This window comes from Ranitomeya imitator, chromosome 1 (assembly GCF_032444005.1).
Source record: "Ranitomeya imitator isolate aRanImi1 chromosome 1, aRanImi1.pri, whole genome shotgun sequence".
Taxonomy (NCBI): Eukaryota; Metazoa; Chordata; class Amphibia; order Anura; family Dendrobatidae; genus Ranitomeya; species Ranitomeya imitator.
The window spans coordinates 267906152-267922879 of NC_091282.1; the positions used below are offsets into that span (position 1 = coordinate 267906152).

General features: G+C 38.9%; 1 protein-coding gene across 1 annotated transcript in view; it reads right to left on the bottom strand.

Moving 5' to 3' along the window:
* Positions 1 to 9307: 9307 nt before the first annotated feature.
* Positions 9308 to 16728, bottom strand: part of LOC138668730 (transmembrane protein 132D-like) — a 1836494-nt gene continuing 1829073 nt past the window's right edge. The window contains exon 9 of the mRNA XM_069756046.1: positions 9308 to 11309. Within this exon, the coding sequence (XP_069612147.1) occupies positions 10134 to 11309 (1176 nt within the window). The 3' untranslated portion in view covers positions 9308 to 10133. The remainder of the gene's footprint in view (positions 11310 to 16728) is intronic.

Genomic DNA, 16728 nt, shown 5'->3' on the forward strand with positions numbered 1-16728 from the left:
CTTGTGATTGGTCGCGTGGCGGTCACATGGGCAGCCCGCGACCAATCAGAAGCCGGGACGTGATTCTTAGGTCCTAAAAGCGCTGATTTTGAACAACGAAGCCTGCCGGTTACCTGCGCTGAGTCCAGGGGCCGCCGGAGAGGTAAATATATCAATATTTTTTATTTTAATTCTTTATTTTACACATCTCTATGTATCCGATACCGATACCCGATACCACAAAAGTATCGGATCTCGGTATCGGAATTCCGATACCGCAAGTATCGGCCGATACCCGATACTTGCGGTATCGGAATGCTCAACACTACTTATGACTTTTGTGTTTGAAACTGTTAAACTATAAAGCGCTGCGGAATATGTTGGCGCTATATAAATAAAGATTATTATTATTATTATTATTACTACTAGAAAAGTAAACAGTCTTTTTGTCCCTGTGTAAGTCTTATCATTCATATAGTGGCATGCTGTTTTTTTTCTAATGGATTTCATGGAATATAGGGGCAAATTATGGAGCTATTTCTTCAAAGTATTCAGCACCGCACAAGGCATCTGCAGCTCCTTGATATGGAGCAAATGGACCTTTTCTAGCTTCAGTGACAAGATAGCAGCATAATGTGGGGACAGATACTCTAATTCCACTAATGTGTCACTTACTATTCTGCTTTATTTAGGTTTGCTAAATGTGTTTTATCAGGAGGGGACGTGGTTGGACCAGGGCTCATGCAAACTGTAATGCTGGCAGTGATTATCTCCTGGTGACAAAACCTTCATTGTATGGAAGCAATATAACACAGCCCAATGAATGACAATTTCTGAAATCTATGTTTCAGCTGCTATCTTTATGCTGTCCTCAGATTGCATAGGCCAGGACATAAGAAATAATATTTGATTTTTAGAAGGTTTTAATATTAGGTAAATACAACCTCAGGTGAACTAACTATATACTAAGAGTTTATCAGTCTCTCACATCATTCTGAAGGAAATTAGTCACAAAAATCTGTACAATGTTGCTTAAAGGGGTGTCCCCCACTGGACAAACAGAGCTTAATCACTTTAGGACCCAAATTATACGTCTCACCATTTCAGCGGTGTTAAGGTACCGTCACACTCAGCGACGCTGCAGCGATATAGACAACGAGCCGATCGCTGCAGCGTCGCTGTTTAAGTCGCTGTAGAGACGTCAAACACTGCAACACCAGAACGATGCAGGAGCGATCCAGTGACGTAACGGCGATTCACTTATCGTTCTCGCTGGTTGTTAGCTCCATGTAAAACATTGCTGGCATCGTTGCTTTTGCTGTCAAACACGACGATACATGCCGACCTGATGACCAAATAAAGTTCTGGACTTCTAGCTCCGACCAGCGATGGCACAGCGGGATCCAGATCGCTGCTGCGTGTCAAACACAACGAGATCGCTATCCAGGACGCTGCAACGTCACGGATCGTTGTCGTTCTCGTTGTAAAGTTGCTGAGTGTGAAGGTACCTTTACCATCGCTCTCTCCCAAAGTGACCAATGGGTGGCCAATGCAGCTTTACTATTTTATCATAGTGGACATCTGCTCTGCAGCTCATGCGTGGCAACTTATTGGCTGCAACGTCCACGTGACACAACAATGCCACAGCTCGGAATGTTAGCACTGACATCACTGGAATAGCACCATTGCAGGACGTGAGTGTATATATGTTTTTTTTTTATATATTTCTGGTCCTGAACTGAATTCATTAAACTGGAGTTGACCAGTAGTAAACAACCGTTTTAAGTTTGATAAGGCTTGTGCACATTTGTTTATGCACAGCTCTCTTAAGATCCCACCACAGAATTTCATTAGGGTTGAGGTCATGACTTTCACCGGGATATGGTAACGCCTTTTCTTTTTTAGCCTTTCCGTTGTAGATTTTCTGGAGTGTTTGGAATCATTGTCCTGTTGTATAACCCGATGTCAGCCATGCTTTAGCTCTTGGATACATTGGGCACACAAAGTCACACAGAAAAGTTTATGATCGACTCAATAATTTCAGGATGACCAGATCACGTGACTGCAAGACAAATCCCAAATTATAACCAATTGATCACCCTGCTTGATGGTTAGAAAATTATGTTTTTGCCAATATGATGTATTTGGTTGCTGGCAAACACGATGCAGGGTATTATAGCCAAACATCCCAACTTCAATCCTGTCTGGACAAAGGACAGTGTTCCAGAAGTGTTCTTGTTTATTCGAATGCAAATTTGCAAACTTAATCTGACATTTTCTTTTTTTTAAAAAGAAATGGTTTTCTCATGGCAACCCTTCCATATAAACCATACTTTTTCAGTATTTTTCTAATTTTACTCCCATGAACTTGAAAATGTATCATAATAATTAGGGCCTTTAGAGTATGAGCTGTAGCTATTGTATTTTTTTTGCATTTTCTCTTAGCATTGCAGTCTGACCTTGGGGAGAAATAGGATGTCCACTCGTAAGATTGTCATTTGACTTAAGTGTTTTCCAGTTGTGAATAATCTCACAATAGAGTGATGTATGTCAAATTGTTTGGAAATGGCCTTATAACCTTCCCAGATAGATGGCGGAACAATTAATTCCTGAACCCCTTAACGACCAGAGGTATTTTTGGTTTTACATTTTCATTTTTTGCTCCCCTTCTTCCCAGAGCCGTAACTTTTTTACTGTTAAGTCAATATGGCCAAGCGAGGGCTTGTTTTTTGTGGGACGAGTTGTACTTTTGAACAACATCATTTGGTTTAACCATGTCGTTTGCAATGAAATTGCAATAAAAGTGCAATCCCACACTTGTTTTTTGGTTGTCTTTTTTACTAGGTTCACTAAATTCTTAAACTGACCTGCAATTATGATTCTCCAGGTTATTCCTAGTTCATAGACACCAAACATGTCTAGATTCATTTTTTACCTAAGTGGTGAAAAAAAATTCCAAACTTTGCTTTAAAAAAAGTTGCACCGTATTTTGATACCCGTAGTGTCTCCATTTTTTGTGATTTTTGGGTGGGTGGGGGCTTATTTTTTGCGTGCCAAGCTGATGTTTTTAATGATACCATTTTGGTGCAGGTACGATCTTATGATTGCCCGTTATTGCATTTTAATGCAATGTCGCGGTTCTGGAATTATGATTTTTTTTCTTGCTACGTCGTGATCAGGTTAATCCTTTTTTTATAGATGGGGCGATTCTGAACGTGGCAATACCGAATATGTGTATATTAAATTTTTTTATTGTTTTATTTTCAAAGGAGCAAAAGGGGGTGATTTGAACTTTAATATATATATATATATTTATATTTCTAAAAACATTTTTTTTTTTACTTTTGGCATGCTTTAATACTCTCCACGGGAGACTAGAAGCTGTCATAACCCGATCGGCTAAGCTATATATAGGCGATGACCAGATCGCCTGTATGTAGCCGAATTGCTATGAGCGCCAACCACTGGACAGTGCTCACAGCAAGCTGGCAGTGACAACCATAGAGGTCTCCAGGAGACCTCTGGTTGTGATGCCAACCCACTGGTGACCCGCGATCACCTGATGGGGGTCTCTGGTAGGCGGATTTCCAATGCGATTGCTGGAAGCGCTTGTGAAATGCCGTTGTCAGCATTTGACAGCAGCATTTAAAGAGTTAATATCTTCGGGTGGATCGCGATTCCACCCGCAGCTGTTTCAGGCACGTATCAACTGTTCAAAACAGCTGACATGTCCTGGGAAAAATGTGGGCTCACCGCCGGAGCCCACATCAAAGGAAATGAGTCCGACATCGGCATACTATTACGCCCGATGTCGGAAAGGGTATAAAATCATTGCTAATGTCTTTTCTCCTTGGCATTGTATTAACACACACTGAATGCTCAGCCCAGCATAAAGGCAAAACTTCTGCTTTTATATTGGTGTTCACACTTTCTTATGGACTATTAATCAAAAGCATCAGATTTGCAGCACGTGCTGATATATACCCTCTTAATTCATTAGGAAGTAGTAAGGCTGGAAATATTTTTTCACACACTGCTAGTTTTTGCTACATGACAGTGATACAGTGTAATTTATTATGTGTTGTCATTCATCTGAGGTTGTATTTACCTGATGTTAAGACCTTCTAAGGTTTAAATATATTTTTTACATCTTGACATGTATAGATACATTCTATAGAATTGAAAAATGGTTTACTTATATATCTTATGACTGTATATGACTTGTTAGATTTACATTTTATTACCACCTGTAATCAAAAGGGTAAGGACATGTTCCAATGTGGCAGATTTCAGTTGCAGAAATTTCTTCAGTAAATTAGAAATCCACCCTCCTGCCTATTTTTTATTACACCCCATTCTCCCCCAATATCACAAAGACAAATTCCAAGAATAATAAACATGAGGAATTAGTTATTTTTTTGGCCAGGCTCACCAACTTGTGTTTTCAGTGATAAATTATACAAGGTATTTTAAACCTTTTAATACATAGAGAATACTGAGTCTCATTTATCAAACATGTATAATCTTATTAGGTTAGGGTAAGATTAGAGAACGATGCACCTGAATGGCATCCATGTGGAGCATGGTAGGTTTTTCTGATTAATATAAAACAAATGTTATTTGTACCAGGGACATACCAGTTATAAGATGTAAGTAATTGTGTTAACCATAGAATGCACCTGTGGCACATGCATGGATAAAAACAATGTGCTAAATATAATATGCATCTAATAGGATAGCAAGCTGTCATGCTATATGAGTATTTTATATTGACACTGGTGTTAAACATGTAGACTTGGAAAATGTGATTTTGTGATTAACACAAAATTAATTAACACACAAGTGCAGAATGCGAGCTGAGGTGTGTGCAAATCAAACCATTGAGAAAGCCCTACACATACGTTAATATCTAAGATGGTAGCAGATTCTAAGCAACAAAATGCATTTAAATGGAAGTTGTTCATCATCTGGCGTGTTCTGTGTGTAGCAATCGATTAGTTGTTCCACACACAAGAGATAACCTTAAGTCAAACATAAAAATTCAGCTGTGACTTCAGTTAACAATAATGCAATAAAGTGCTAGTGGCGCTTAGTTCTAAACAGAAGCCAGCAAATGAAGTGAAGAAAGGGATCTGATGACAATCTAATTCTTATACATGATGTTCCTGAAGTCTGGACACACAGGTAAAAATATATATTTTCAAGAAATGAAATTTATTGATAACATTTTATACAACTGAAATATTGCATAACTTCTTCAATATAATTTCCATAATTTGCGATTCAAAGGTTGATGCGCTTTGCAATTTTTTTTAAATAGTTAATTAAATTAATTTAATTAAAATTATAGCTAATGAGAACTCCTATGTGTCCAAACTTTAGGGACACCCTGTAGAAGCCTTCCAACTGTACCCAAACCCCTGATGCCAGGAAAAAACAAAGATGAGGCATGGGAATTTCAGCCAAAGTGGGTACAGTAGCATACATGTTCATGGTGAGGTTAATGAAAAAAAATCTGTTCAATTAAACGCTACTTACGATGAGCATTATCTATGTAGCTTACAGTCCAGCTGGCAACCTTGGCAATATTTTAGCTTGAGTTTTTTACTGTATTTAATAGGATTGTACCTGCTCACTATAGCCAGTATTACGAAGATGGTGGCAGACATTGAGATCCACCATGCTAAATCTGCACACTGAAGTAAGGCAATGACTAATTGCTCCAGTTGGCAACCAAAGATGCAATCTGACTGCAATGGAGTAAATAGAATGAGGGCATCAATTTTCGTTATTCTATATTGTGTTATATGACAGATATGATGTTATTCTAATTTCACATATTTACAAAATGCAGGACAAGTACTAGCTACTATATTTAATAATTATAGTAATGGTTTACAGTGTGTCCATAAAGTCATGGTGCACTTTTGACCGGTCACTGGAAAGCAACAAAAAACGATAAAAATGTGAAATCTGCTCCAAATAAAAGAAAAACTCTACTAGTCTCATATCTATTCAGAACAGTTCGATGTGGGCTCAATTTGTTGCCCTACACACATCCAAATGATAGTGAAGTTCTTACCACACGGGTAAGGATGTCTGGTGTAACAGAGTGAATAACGTATGTGATTCTCTGTTTTAAGTGATTAATGTTGTTGATATGTTCAATGTACACATGTTGCTTCACATAACCGTAAAAGTCTAAGGGCGTCAGATTCGGGGATCGTGGTGGCCATGACTTGACAGAACCCCTGCCTATCCTCCACCGGGGGAATGTTCTATCCAGAAACTCATGAATAATGGTGGTGCAGTGTTGAGGAGCGCAGTCCTGTTGAAAGATGACACCTTCTGGAAATTGTGGCACTGCATACAATTCCAGCATGTCAAGATACGTGTTTCCCATCACAGACAACTCCTCGAAAAAAAATGGGCCTATCACCTTATCATGCATCAGACCACACCACACATTCACTTTAGGGGTGTTACGTTCGTACGCAACGTAGACATGAGGATATTCAGCAGCCCATATTCGGACGTTATGGTAATGAACATCGCTAAACACAATCTTCTGCAAAAGTCTTGCATCATTGTCGATCTCATGAAGCATATCTGTAGCAAACACGCATCATTTGGGTCTATCCGCCGGTTTGATCACGTGCAACAGCTACAATTTGTACCCCGTAAAACAGAGACGTTTCTTTAACACCTTATGAACTATAGTCTTCCTTAAGTGAAATTGTCAAGCACAAGCACGCACAGATTTTTTAGGGTTCCTTAGGTAGCTATCCCGTATAGCCTCTGCAGATTCGACACTGACTGATGGCCTACCAGAATGGGGTTTCTGCACTAAACTGCCAATTTCTTCAACTGCTTATCCCACCAAGTAATGTTATTCCTATGTGGTGGCGCTTCGTTATAAACGTGCTGATATTCATGTAGAACTTTGGTAACAGATTTGAATTTAGCGAGCCACAGAACACACTGAACTTTCAACTTTCCCCTGTACGGTCCACATCTCGACTGGCATGGAAAACCACACAGCTGGCATAAGCTTGTTGTTGCATGATGTCACAGACCTGGCAGTGTATTAATCAAAGTTCAATTTATCAGGGGTTAATCTGACTGGGGCTCAGCAACAGCTTAAATGAGTTTGTGCTGTTAGATTGGTTCTTGTTATCTCTCCTCATGAACAGGTCTGATATGATTGGGCCAGAGAAAGGGCGCCAAAATGTAAACTATAAATAGATCCTGTGACTGGTCAAAAGTGCACCATGACTTTATGGACACACTGTATACTTCTATGTTCTGGAACTTGAAGGTTATTGAAGACCACATGTGTCCCTCTAAATGTATCTGTATACAGTATAAGCTGTATCCACCACCCTTGTGCAGTCTTTAATAGCACTTCCGAAACCTTTTAAGATCATGGCTCTCTCGCAAACCTAAAAACATGGCTTTTATAATTATTACTCTCTGTAAGGTAGCTAGTTCCAAGAATCTCTAGACTATGTTTGACACCTCTTCTGTCTCCGAAATTGCCATCTTTTCAACCTTGATTGACGTAGCTGATGTCTTCTACGCTTCCACACAGTCTGGTCAACTTTTGTGTCTGTGCATTAGAGAACAAAAGGTGCATAGGCACTAGAAGTAGTGTGGACGACTTTAGCTACATCAATAAAGGCTGGAGTGACAGCGACTACACTGTCTGGAAACACCCACTGAACTTTTCAGTGCCAATTAGTATAAGGAGAAGAACAATTATAAAAGACATATTCTTAGGAGCTGTGAAATGGGTAAATGGGTTGCAGGTGTGCTATTAAAGACAGCACAATGATGTTGGATACAGTTTATCTAGAGAAAACCTGGTAACAGGTTCCCTTTAGGATTTTCTTCAGTTTTTGCTCAGTTGGTTTAGCTATACGATGCTTGCATATAGAATGCAAATACACAAAAACTAGTGCAAATATTTCATGTATCTAGAAATATGGCAGTGTTCAGTGACCAATCCGTCAACACTATGCAAGCTATTAGAATCTAGTAAGGCCATTTCTTTATAAAATCCTTTTCTTGGGTATATTGTTTATAATATTTTATAGTTTTTAAAATATGTAATCCAAAGGCCTCATTCAAACTCTCTTGTAAATTCCAGGTAATAATACTATTTTGCAGTTCAAACAATGGTAATATGATACCATAATCCCTAATACAAACACCAAGAAAATGCTTCTCTTAGGAATATAGTATGCAAAATAAGCAGTGTATAAATCTACATATTCTTATTCCAAAAGAACAGAATTCAGAGCCAACAGATGAAGCATGGATGAGGTCTAACAGAGTAGGTGACATTGAGCTGACCTTTACAAAGTATTTAGTGAATTATTTTAAAAGATGGTTGTATTGTTCACTGTAAGAATGTAGTTTCTATTTAATCTCAACTCAATTTACCCATTTCAAAATTATATATTAGCGTTATTACAATTTCTTAGGTCATTGGTGTCATTATTACAACCGGGAACATTTCTCAATGCAGTTACTGCTATATTTTCAATGATATTGTGAAAATTTGACATTACTAGCTGTTATGTCAACTTTTTTCTGACTGGTTAAAGCTATTACGATAATGTGTTTCATTTTATCAGTCTCATCCTAATTATTATGCCCCATAGTAAAACAATTTTCAATTCACGTATTACAGAAAAAGAAATAATAAATTGTACTTTTCGACCAAAACAGTATTTTTCTGGATTTGTAAGAAAAAAGTTCAACAAATAGCATGGGCTACATAATACATAAAATATTTAAAAAGGTGCAGGTTTTCAGAAATAGGTATTTTCCTCCTTTTCACACACTATCGTCTTCAATCTATTCAAGTCCCTTCTCCTTTCCCCTCATTTACCCTTAAATTATATTGAAAGAACAATTTATAAAAACTATTGGAACAAGAATTAAGAGATGACAGTGCTGTTGTTATTTATGGGAGGAAGGAATTGACAAACTCATTATTTAGTTCAGCTCAGTGACATTTCACAACCACAGCCAACCCAACAAAGGCTGTGCTAAGTCTTGGTACCTTAAGGTTATGCTGTTATTCTCAGTAGAACATGCACATCTAATGCGAAAGAGTTTAGTTTCTGTGCCTGAACCAAAAGTTCAGTTCCTAGTGCAAAAGTTCAGGTCCCAAATGTAGAAGTCATCATTAAACGTCCCACGAAAATGTATAACATGGTGCAGGGAGACAGGGACATTTGAGTCCTTCGTTTATTGTATAAAGTTGGCTAATAAAAGTGAGGAAGTGTTCCTAATACTTGTTTATGCACAGGCAAATATTCATATGATAGCTTTTATTTATAGAAAATACATTTTTTATTGTAAGGATTTTTGAGATCTTTGCAAATATTTGGGTCATCTGTTAATGGCGGTTTTATAAAGATTACGGACAGTCAATGTAAGGATATATATGTGGATTATATAAGAGTTGACATGTCTGATAAGGATTTTCATTAACTTAACTTTTTTTAGTTGAACAATAACATTTTTGCTAATAAATCCTTAAATATTTTTTTCAAGTTACAATATAATCTTTTGTTAAATTGTAGACTACCAAATAAGACAGCAACAAATAGCAAATACAGGTAATTCCACATCATTCCATGTCTGCATAAAAACATTGTAGGAGATTTAGCAACATTAATGCCTAAAAAAGAGAGAAGTTTTGCATGTCAACCATTCAGGTGACCTTTTTTCTTTTGACCTCTGAAAAATGAGCGATTAATCTAATTCATTGCAATTCCAAGTTCCCTCAATTTTTTACACTTGTGAAAAATCTCTCCTATGGTGATATAATTTGGTTCTCTGATTCATATTGTAATACAATTTTCCCTTTGCTGTAAATGATATTATGTTGGATTTTCACTTCGCATGACACATTACATACAATACACAATGTTGCATTTTATCCAGACTTTGCGTTACATTGGCTGTGTTCTACCCTGTAAAAGTCTGTGTAAAAAGTTTGTTTGTGCATTTATTGATTACTTTATAATTTTAAAGTAGTTGATATTCATGTGAAGAAATATATTGGACATAGAACTAGCCCCTACCGGAACTTTTGTCTGTCTGAGAACAGCTAAACATCTTGAAGCAAAAGATGTTTTTCACACATTTTCATGTAACCTTTCCATATAGTTTCTGAGTTCTTTGCATTCGCCCATGTCTATGTCTTGGCAAACCCACTTTATATCGTCATCATTGTTCACTAAAATTGAATTAATATTAGGACAACCATCCTCAGAAGGGATGGTGGTAAAAGTAGTAAATTTTACACGTTTCCTTTTGGAGGTAGGCGAGGTTGCAGATTCACTCTTCTGCTCTTTCCCTTCATTGAAGGAAGTTTCTGCAGATCTGTACGGCTGTCCATTTACAGTTTTAGAAGAGTTTGAAGTGATAAGATATTTACTTTCTGCAATATTTATTCCCCTTTCTACAGCTGTAATGCATTCATCTTGCTGCAAAGGGAAGTTTATGTTACTTTCTAATATTTCTGTTCGAGTTGTAAGTCCAACCCAGTCATGTGAATGTGTCATGGCCTCTTGTTCATCCACTGGGACCTGTTTGTGTCTGTACTTGAGTGCAAATGTCACGCAATTTATGAGAAAAACAAGAATAGCCAGGCAGAAGACCCCTAATAATGCATACATTCCAATTTCCAAGTCACTTAATCCTCTTGCATTTTGAGCAAGATCATTTTCTTCCATCTCACCATTACTACCTGGTAGATCAACTTGTGCTGGAAAACTAGTAAAATCCATGGGGATATTTGGAAGATGACTGTCATCATCTAACAGACTTTCTCGCTCTCTATTCTTATTTAACGGGGCTCGGTCAGTTGTAGCTCTGTTCATGTTCTCGATATCTCGCTCCATAGATGGTGTACCAAAGTAAGTAACATCAGGTCTTGCTCGTTCCATAGGAATCCTTTGTTTTCTACCAATAGGATGGTTTTCAAAATGATCTCGGTAGTTCACATTTCTCGTGTTACTTCCATTGTTGTCACCAAACCGAACTCTTACGTGACCAAAACCAACAGCGAGAACACTCTTGCGTTTGGACTTCTGACATACCTCATTTATCATGAGCTCTACCTTGACTAGAGCACCCTGTCCTTCTGCAATAGCAGAAAATACTGGCCATTTGGATTTAGAATCTTGAGATACAGAGAAAACCTTCTCATCCAAGGATGTCACACTCAGTGAAAAGTCTTTAGAGTCGTAGATTTCCAGAGGAGCAACTGTACCATCACTAAACTGAATCCAACAACTGACTTCTACTTCCTGTATACAAAAGGAAAAGAGAAAATTCAGAAAACAACAGCCAAGAAAAGGAAGAAAATATTTTCATGAAGAACATTTTATACTGTAATAAATTGTAAACTACGAGGAGGTGAAGGGCACAAATTCATTTCTAAGACATAAAAGCACTAGTTTAAATTTCTTGGCAATAAAATGTGTTTTTTCCTCACTGGTTCTAAAAAGACAATGAGTCCCTGGGGCGATATGGATTTGACTTTAACAGCGGAATAATAAAGTGACTGTCAGAAGACATTATTATATGCTGACTTAAATTATCGCAGTTGTGTATTTAAATGAAAAAGAATTGCACATTTCAAAAATGTATATTAATTTAAAGTTTAGCATGATGACTTGTAAAGAATGATGAAGCACTGTATGTAACCTTCAGGAAATAGCAATTACAACTGTTCTTTTTCTGTTCTGTAAACTATTTCACATTCCATTTTGGAAAGTTTGATCAAGAATGGTTAATTCTGGCGAGATATGGAACTTCATTCTCTTTATTGCTTCACAAAACACTTGATCAATGATTCATGTTTAGGTACATCAAATAACAAATGAAAACTCTTCACATTTTATGAAACATAAAACCTTCCTTTTTTACTCTAGTCAGGTTTTCTTGTACAGCAAATTTTTTAAGAAACATTTTTTAGACTTTCCATAATGAAGCCATTAAGTTCATTTTCATTATGCACAGTCATTCAGACATTTAACAACCAATGATGATGTCGTAACTGTTGCTAAGATCGGCTTCTTATTGTAAAACGAACACCTGCTTACAGTGCTTAGCTAAGTTTTGATAAAGCACTTCAATGCTCAGACTTGGTTAAGGCAGTGTTTGTCTTTTAAGATATCAGTCAGCCATAGGAACATGCTTGCAAAATAGTTTGCAAGTATCTACAACTGTTGAAAAAAAAACATGGACCGCACATACATATTTTGGATATGGTAATTTAATGTCCATGCTCTTTAGCATGTACCAATTTTTACTTTTGCATGTGGCATGTATTAAGCATACATATACCGTAGGTGCCCATAAACATTAGACTTAAGTCGATCAGTCATCAGGTAAAAACTTAAAGAGTAACCATCAGTTGGAAAGTAAATTTGATTTCATAAATCAATAGGACACATGAAAATAAACAACTTTGTAATATATCTTATCAGAGAAATCTGTTTCTTTGTCTGCCTTTAAAATTGATCAGTCATGATCAAAATTCTCAATTTTGAGGCAAATCTGTATTCAGTGAAGACCGACTTTCCCATTACTGAGATAGGAAATCTACGTAGACGGAAAGGCGGAGGAGCTAGAAGCAGAGCTCTTCCCTCCTCTCCCTTCTATCTAGATATAATCTTATGAGTAGCTACCACCATCTCCTATCTCAGAATGGGAAAGTCTGTCTTTGATGAATACAGATTTTACTACAGGATTGAGACTCTTGATAATGAATGTCCAATTCTGGCAGTCAAGAACCTGATTTCTCTAATAAGATATATTACAAAGTTGCTTAATTTCACATTGTAGTATAGTGACCTATGTTATAGGTAGGGGGTGCTGTATGAGCTTCCCAGAGTGGGCATGGAGGCGTATGGTGGCCATAGGAATGGATGGCAATTGCAGATGTAACTGTGGTGATGAGTAAAAGTCTGGCATTATTGTGAATGGCCGGTGTGTGTGTCTCACAGAGGAAGACACTCTGCACTGTCAGCCTGAAGTAAGGATGTTCTGGGACCTGTAGTCTTACAAGTGAAGTGTGTTGTTTAACTAGGGAGGCTGGCAGGCTAGTTCTGAGAGATGGGAGGGTCAGACTAGCCACACACACTCCAATCTAGGGGAGTGGTTACAAGCATATAATGTGACTGAGGTTTGGTCACATGGGCTCTGAGTGTGAACCTGAATGGTCTGTGCTGTTTTGTCCTGGAGAGCCCCATGTGTAGGGAGTGTCGTCTCCCTGAAGAGCACATGGCAGGGGCTCTGGACCTCGCACAGACCAGACTGTGGAATGGATGGAGATCCGTGTTGTACTGACCGGGGTCAGAATGAAAGGAAGAGTGAAAATGTCTGTGGGATGCCTCTAAGGAAGATAGGTATCCGAGAACCTGTGCAGCACCAACAGGTAACGGATGGAGATCCGTCTTGTACTGACCGGGGTCAGAGTGAAAGAAAGAGAGAGACATTGTGTCTGGGGCACCTCTGAGGCCAAGAGGTGTCCAGGAACCCGCGTAGGTTGCCAACGTGTAACGGTCTGAAAACCGTGTGTTATGCTGATCGGGATCAGTGAGGTACTGTGATAAAGCTGAATATGTACAGAGACGGTGTTCATGCTGTTGACAAGTTCCTGAAGATGTTGTTTATGTGGATGTGAAATAAACCTAAGAGATTGTGTCTTGTAAGAAAACCGAGCCTGTATGCGTTATTCCCGTGCCAAGCGAGTGTCCCCCAAGACCTGAATTAAGGGAAACGCTACAACATCTACTAATGATCTTTTTTTTAACAAAAATTAAAACAATGATTATGGTTTAAGAATGATCATTCCATTCAATCAATCACAGATTGTTGTCATTTCAAATAATTTGGTTGTGTTTGGTTTCAGCTATAAGTTGGCAGTATATTTCACAAAAAGATCTGTCATGTAAGATATTTTATTAAAAAATATTCACAGACAAAATGGTTGGTTTGCTGTCTTGTTTCATCAAACATGTATGGTCGGTAGAAGGGTAGAATAACTGTAACTGCCAATATGGAATAAAATGTGCATGGCTGCAACGATCTGTCAGCAGGTTTATTCTGTGTAATCTGAAGACAGCATGAGGTAGGGGCTGAAACACAGATTTCAGTAAGGCCTCTGTTATCAATCTTTGAGGCTTTGTTTGTTTTAGCACCAGCTTATCATTGCTGTGACTATCTGGTCAGATAAGCCTTGGGCTGACACGCCCCTTCCTGTTATAGGCACATCACTGTCTATGGACATTGTATACACAGAGGGTGAGGGGGTTGGGGCAGCTTCATCAGCTCTGCTTCATTGCTAAATCTAAAACTCTATGTGAGAACTCCTGCATCCAGTAATCTAAGTGACACAGTTAGGGTTGGTGGATTGCACCAAATAAAATATAAAATTAAGTGCAATAGCAACTTGGGGTCCACCGTGCAGAGATGAACCCTGCTGCTAGTGAACAATGATGGGACACAACAGCAAGTGTTACCTTGAACACTCTGAGTTAATGCCACTCAGTGTGAATGGAACACTGAGTACAAAGCTCCGAGAGGTACGGCACGAGTATGCGAAGTGCTATACCATGTTTGCATCACAGGGCTAGTAGCACGTGGATTGGGCTAGCTCTGCAACTAAACGGTGCTAACCACACACAGGAATGAAGCAGATGATGAACCAGGAGAGAGAGAGAGCTCTTTGACGCTAGGTACAATACCCTGTCGCTTTCACCGAGAAGTATAGAATAAGGGTTGAGCTTGCTTTGTAACTGAACTGTGCTAACTGCACACAAGAATGAAACAGATGCTAAGCCATGCAGCTAGTTACCCCAGTCCTGATACTACAGAACCTGTGCGTGACCAACACCCTAAGCATGTAGCAGACTAGAAACTCAAGTGTTGAGCCAAGGGTACGAAACTGCATATTTGTGTAACCTGCCTGCCAACATGTACAGTCTCTGAGCCAAGACACACACACAAACGTACAGACAAAGTGGTAGAGTAGCCACCCACACACACAAACATAAATGACATAGCCTGCTGGCCAGTCCGGGGCTATCACATCATTGGAGCAGCTAGCATCCGACCACCAATGAGAAGCCGCCACATCAAGGACATGCTCAGTAAGGTGATCTCTGGACTTAGACTCCAAATCACAAGACAGAACCTGCATATCACTGGTTACCACAGACTTGACTGGAGAGCCTGCAGTAACCAAACATATACCATGAGTATGAGCAAGACGCTGGGACTGATGTCTCTGCTGAGCAGCAATTACAGTGGCTGGACCTGAATGGGAGACCGCAGAAGCAGATAATGCTTGGGATCTATCCCACGCAGCAAGAGAATCCCGATGCCTAAAGTTGCCGTCACACTAGCAGTATTTGGTCAGTTTTTTACATCAGTATTTGTAAGCCAAAACCAGGAGTGGGTGATAATTACAGAAGTGGTGCAGCACCACTTCTGTAATTATCACCCAATCCTGGTTTTGGCTTACAAATACTGATGTAAAATACTTACCAAATACTGCTAGTGTGACAGCAGCCTAACAGACACATTGTTGGTTCCAGCCTCTCTTTGTCTACATCATGCTGCTCTCAGATGAAGTAGCAAAAACTTGCTGACAGATCCCCATTAAATTGGAATTTCAAATAAATTGCATGCTTTAATAATTTTCTTAGTCCTAAAATGTACTATCTGATATAAAACTGCTTTATTTCTCCACTTGATGTGCATTCCTAGTAATAATCCTTCAATTAGTATGTATCGACCACTTTTGGATGACCAGTAATGTTTTAAATGTGAAGACTTTTAGGCTAAGTGCACACAATGTGGATTTTGATGGGGATCAGCAGCGTTTTTGGATGCACAGAACTGCATCAAATGCGCAGTGTAGTGCACAACCAATGTTAGTCAATGGGAAATCCAGAATTGGTGTGCACATGCTGCGGAAAAATCCACGTGGATTCACAGAATTTTATTTTCCACAGCATGTCAACTCTTTTCACGGATCTGAGGCATTTCTGCACCCATTGATTTTCATTGAGTCAGTCAAATCAGCAGGAAAACTGCAGGTGTAAAAAGATTTGCGGTTTTGCTGCAGAGTTGCGTGCAAAAAACGCTGCAGATAGGGAGGATGAAGAGTGTGTGGGCAGAGACTATGTGTGTGGAGACTATGTGGAAGCGGAGAAGATGTGCATGTCTGTCTGCGGGTGCCTGTGTGTATCTGTGTGTCTGCGGGGGTCTGTGAGTGTGTGCGCAGCTGTGTGTGTCTGTGTGTAGGCAGGCATCGTCCGGTGGGCCTACTAGTCCCATCCATATATGTCTGCTGTCACATAGAACAGTGACAGCTTTAGCCGATGATGGGACAGTAGTAGTCCCACCATCCGGCTACTGTGTTGAATAGGAAAAAAAAACACATATACACATACAGTACATACATATACAGTACAGCTCTGGCAAAAATGAAGAGACCACCACAATTATACCCTGTCATGGCCAGCCCAATCTTCAGACCTGAACCCCATTGAAAACCTCTGGAAAGTAAACAAGAAGATGATGGATAGTCACAAGCCATCAAACAAAGAAGAAATGCTTAAAAGTTTGTGCCAGAAGCAGTGAGAAAGACTGGTGGAAAGCATGCCAAGACGCATGAAAGCTGTAACTAAAAATCATGGCTATTCCACAAAA